General features: G+C 38.9%; 1 protein-coding gene across 2 annotated transcripts in view; it reads left to right on the top strand.

The window, feature by feature from the left end:
- exd2 (exonuclease 3'-5' domain containing 2) overlaps positions 1–3,361 on the top strand; it is a 23,919-nt gene extending 20,558 nt beyond the window's left edge. For both annotated transcript variants that reach the window (XM_005169892.5, NM_001114406.1), the window contains 1 exon segment: positions 2,102–3,361. In XM_005169892.5, the coding sequence (XP_005169949.2) occupies positions 2,102–2,318 (217 nt within the window). In that variant the 3' untranslated portion in view covers positions 2,319–3,361.
- The last annotated feature ends 2,097 nt before the right edge of the window (positions 3,362–5,458 follow it).

The raw sequence follows: 5,458 nt of genomic DNA, 5'->3' as shown, positions 1-5,458 counted from the left end.
CATCTTTAAAGCCAGACTATTGACTGCTGAATATGCACAGGAATAACGGGCATTCTGGGAAAGAGTCTAACAGTGCTGCATTTCTGTTAATGCACTTCAAAGCTAACACACAAATTTTGTCATTTTTTTATTGTCGTCTACATTTTTTTTTTTTATTGTAGTTTTTCCATTTCAGACACAACATGAATGATATTTTTGGTATGTGTATCTTTCCCCATGCCACTTCTAAATGCAGTGTTGTTTTTATTCTGTTATTTATGTCTAAGAAAATAACCCAAAAATCCTTTGTTGGGAAATGAGAATCAAATATTCCATGTTGACTAATATGAAGTGGAGCTGTGCATGGATGGATTTCCCCTTCAGTGTTTGAACTTTCAGCTGTGAAAATTAAACCACACTGAGCTAAACTGAACTTTAACTCTGAGCACTGGACTGACACCGCTTCTGTGTTTGACACAATCTACACTAAGCACTTTAGAAATAAAGATTAATAGAATTGAATTGACTCAGCTTTACACAGAGTGTTAAATTTGGATAAAACAAAACAAGTTTACAGGTAAAAGCAAAAGTCCAACTAAAGCAGTGTGATTTAAACACAAGGCTATGGTCAAATAAACAAATAAATTAAAGCAAGCAGCTAGGGACACCGGCTCTCGCGGCCAAAAAACGGACCGGCCCACCGGGAACTCTCCCGGTTCTCCTGATTAGTCAATCCGGGCCTGCGCACTGAGGTTTTAAGCCATTTTTGTCATCACTATATGTAAATCCATACTTTACATATTCGGGGTTGTACTTGCGTTTTGACATTTGTTGCTATACTTAAATGAAGTTTCACATGTCAAACGGTACAGTTGACGCTCACGCATTTCAAAATAAAAGTCTTATGTAAGCAAAATAAGTTAAATTAAACATTTGTTGTTTTTTTGACCGCACACACTCTGCGACCCACTGAAAATGTTCCCGCGACCCACCAGTTGAGAAACACTGCTATAGATCAGAGTAGTGCCACCTATTGGCAAAACTGGGCACCTCCATAAATCTTCATAACACATCTTAAGTACAAATTGTGTTAAATTGATTCAGGTCAAATTAGTGATGGGTCTTCAATATGACTTGGGAACTACGAGTCCTCTCAGAGAGTGATTCGTTCATCTGGCGTGCGCACATTTGTGCAGGTAGTATCGTTCATTTAAAGTCTTCATCACATTGGCAGAAGCCAATCATACGCGTTTAGAGCCGGAAAAAGAATTGATCCGCTCATCTCTCGACTCCTCGGGTTTGAGTCATTCTGTCACGTAAACAACGAATGATCATGGCTCCTATTGGCTTAGACTGTGCATTGATTAAGATTATATGTGACTGTCAGTGTAACGTGAATGAACTCCTGACATTTGAACGCATGAAGAGGTGAGCTGAGCAAACAGACAACATGCCTTCATAGACAAAAGAGCAGGTCAACATTCAATTATTATTTCTCCTTCTTATAGTACTCTAGTTCTGACATATTTGTCGTGCAATCAACCTTTTGGGTTAGTTGTAGATGTGTTTGGAAGCAATTCGTAACATTTTAATAATATTTTGGCAAATTGAATCCAAATTAACGAAATGACTCGGGGAAAAAAGATTCGTTCATCTTGATGACCGAGACTCAAAGATCAGAGTCAGTAAAATGATCCGAGCTTCCCATCACTAGGTCAAATATGTGGCTCTGGGACAGTTTTATTTGGTGGGAGAAGGGCCAAAATGGATCTTTAGGTTGCAAAGGTTTCCAACCAATTACATTATAATTTCTAAATCTCCATTTTTAACGTTATCGCTATGAAGACACTTCTTTGTTACTATTTTAAACTAACTTTTTTTTTAATAAGAACTGTTTGTGCTTTTGAATTTGGCAATGCTGTCATGCATAGATTTCAATCATAAACAGAGAAACTTTACTTCTGGTTAAAGGTGTAAAGATTTTTGCACAGCTGAATGTGGAAATAGGAACACAATATGTCATGATTCATTTCCCTTACACAAAAGGGTTGCGAGGACTAGGATTGAGACGATGCTTTGAGATTTGTAAGGCTCATAGTGTTCGTTTTTTCTGCCGCTGCAGGATCAGTAATGAGAATTACGTGCCACATGGACTGAAGGTGGTGCAGGCGTATGCTGAGCAGGGTCTCCGGGGCCTGATGGAGCTGGAGTGCCGCTGGCGACAGCACTTTCTGACCAGCATGCAGCCCCGTCATCTACCCCCGCTCTGGTGCGTCAACCACAACCACGACAAATATCTGCGCAAGTACGGTGAGGATCTGAAAATCCTGCTCAACTGAGCCCTCCGCCACACAATCACAAAAAAAACCGTTGTGCTTCAGCTGCTGGGAAAGGAAGGTTTCCACTATATGTGTGCAACACCTTGGTGTCCTTGTCCTAAATCGTTTGAGTGTGTACCAGAGACAGACTCCAAGCCCTGGTGTTGAGAGAGAAAGGAAGAAAAAAAAAACACAAGACTGTGGATCCAGTTGTTCTGGGCTCTAAGGGACCCGATGGAGATTGGGTAAGAGACTATTTCGGGGATCAGAAGCCACTGTGGTGAACGGCAGAACATTAACCTCAAGGATGTGCACAGAGAAATGGTGATCAGTTAAATAGCGACGAGCGTGCACACTTTTTAACTTAAAACGTTGAGAGAAAAAGCATTCAAGTTCCCTGTGAAGAGTAGATGCTACTGTATTTTAACCAGCCCAAACCTGCTCTTAATTGTGAATTGAATAAAATATTCATAGCTTACAATTCCTGCAGGTTTGAGGCCATATTAAATGTTTTGTTATGTGTTAAATGAGTTTGCCTTCTGAGGCTATACTATAAAACGGCCATTTTTATGTAAGTGTTCATAATGGAGCTTTACAGTGTACAGTTTGGGTCTGTGTTTGTTTAGTGGGTTTTGAGGAAAACTCCATTTACCTTTTGAAAGATTGGACCAAATTGAGCACAGCTTTGCATATAATTTACATACCGTAAAGTCAGGACACCTCTGAAGCACGCCAGTTCCCAATTCTGGTGTGTATAAATACCCCTGACTTGGCGAAGATCGTCTAAAGAGATGCTGAAAGAAACGATTCTCAACACTCGAGCACAGTTTCACAGTGCTAGTTTGTGTTGTGGTTTCAGCCAGAGAGATTGAGCTCCATGGATGACAAATTTTGATGGCCAAATCAAGGACATTGAAGCCTGAGCCTAACATTTATAATTTAACTTAAGAAACACTACAGCGCTTCTTTTTTTTTATTTGCATTTGTCCAGATGTAACCCATTGAAAGCTGCTGTGTTTCCTTAATGTCAGTGAAGAGATTAAATTTCATATGTTAAGACTGGATGAGTTGGTGCTGGTCGTCCTTTTTGTTCATTACTTGTTTTGTAGGTGTTTGGGTTGAAAACACTTGGGATAAAACACAAAAAACTCCGACACTCGTACAGTTTGACTGTTTATTACTTAGAAAATCGTGATTTAATAAATAGTCTATAGAAATGTTAAAAAGAGCTTTGTGGTTTTGTCACTCGAGGGATGAATCTGAAGTGGGCGATTAAGATCAGTGTGGTTTATCCAGCCCAATCTCATGAGGAAACGTAACTATTTTACGTGTTGTCAAAAAAAAGTGACTAATTCGTATGAATTTATACAATTTAATTAGTATGAAAACATACGATTTTTTTTTTTTTATGGAGACGTGATGCACTAAACCCTCCCCCATTGGGGGATGAGCAAATCACAGTTGAAGGTCCTGTAAAATTAAAACATATATATATTTAATCTATGTTAGTTTCGTTGTTGCCTTTAATCTAGATCAGGGGTGTCCAAACTCTGTCCTGGGGTCCGTTCTTCGTACGTGGATTACTCAGTTAGCTGGATTTGGATATTGACGATTTGACATGATCCAGGATCGTTTCGTTCTTCAAAGCTGATCCGAGAGTTGTTGTCATAGCAACAGTTCTGCTAGCTCAAACTTGATCGGGAGCAGGTTCAGTTTATATAAACAGGATTAGATCGGCTCAGTTCAAGCAAATATAATACAGAAAGTATGTTCTGAATTCTGATATTTTCTTACAATAGTAGTTATATACACTTGGGAAAATAGTAAATATTTTTTAAACTATATATAAAGTTATAGTTATTAATAAAATAAATAAAGTTATACATATATATATATATATATATATATTAATAAAATTTATGCAGTCTGCGCTCTCGAAATGAAAGTAAGAAGACTGCCACTTGGTGGTGCAAAGAGAAAACTTATTGATATGAACTTTTTAGATCACTTCAGTACAAATTGTGTATAATAGAAATGCACAATATGTGACTTTTTTTAAAGCAATAATACATTTATGCAGTCATGAACATGTTTTGACAGTTAATATGACAGTGATTTGATGCTTCACAAAAGTTGCAGACGCCTTTACCAATATCAAAATGCTTTTGTAAACAACCAGTTATTCCATACAGCGATTAAAAAAACGGCTACTATAATAAAGAAAATCTTTTCTAAATGTAGAACTAAATACACTGATATGCACTGAAATACATGATGAATACTCTCGACACATGAAAGTGTAAAGCCTGCAGCTCACAACAAATGTGGAAGGTTATTGCGTGTCATATTTAACAAGCCGTTTACTGCTAATTTGATGTAATTTTGCTCACACGGATAATTGAATATTAATCAGATGATGTCATTACGCTGCTGTGCCGTCAGCCAATCAGCATTGCTGATCATGATCTCGAGGATCGATAGATCTGTCCTTCACAACACACGCAGCGATCTCAGATCAGTTTATCCAGACATTCTAATCTGATTCGCGAACTCGTTTGAAAAACCAAATTAGCGAGAGATCAGTTATCGAGATGAACAGATCCAGGATCTGCCAAATAATCTTAGATCATTTAAGCGAGGTACGAAGAACGGACCCCATGGAGGGCCGGTGTCCTGCATATTGTAGTTCCAACCGCAATTAAACGCACTTGAGCTAGCTAATCAAGCTCTTACTAGGTATACTAGAAACTTCAGGAAGGTGTGTTAAAGGAAATTGGAGCTAAACTATGCAGGACAGCGGCCCTCCAGGTCTGAGTTTGGACACCCCTGATCTAGACTGTGATAAATTCATGTTTAGAAGATCTACACTCACCGGCTACTTTAATATGCCTTACTAATACCGGGTTGGACCCCTTTCGCTTTCAGAACTGCTTTAATCCTTCATGGCTGAGATTCAACAAGCTACTGGAAATACTCAGAGATTTTGCACCCGGTGTGCTCTTCTGCTGCTGTAGCCCATCCGCCTCAAGGTTGGACGTGTTGTGTGTTCAGAGATGCTCTTTTGCAGACCTCAGTTGTAACGAGTGCTTATTTGAGTTACTGTTGCCTTTCTATCAGCTGGAACCAGTCTGGCCATTCTCCTCTGACCTCTGGCATCAACA

The sequence above is a fragment of the Danio rerio genome, chromosome 17 (assembly GCF_049306965.1).
Source record: "Danio rerio strain Tuebingen ecotype United States chromosome 17, GRCz12tu, whole genome shotgun sequence".
NCBI lineage: Eukaryota > Metazoa > Chordata > Actinopteri > Cypriniformes > Danionidae > Danio > Danio rerio.
The sequence above is the reverse complement of the archived record's forward strand: the minus strand, read 5'-3'. Positions and strand labels throughout refer to the sequence as shown.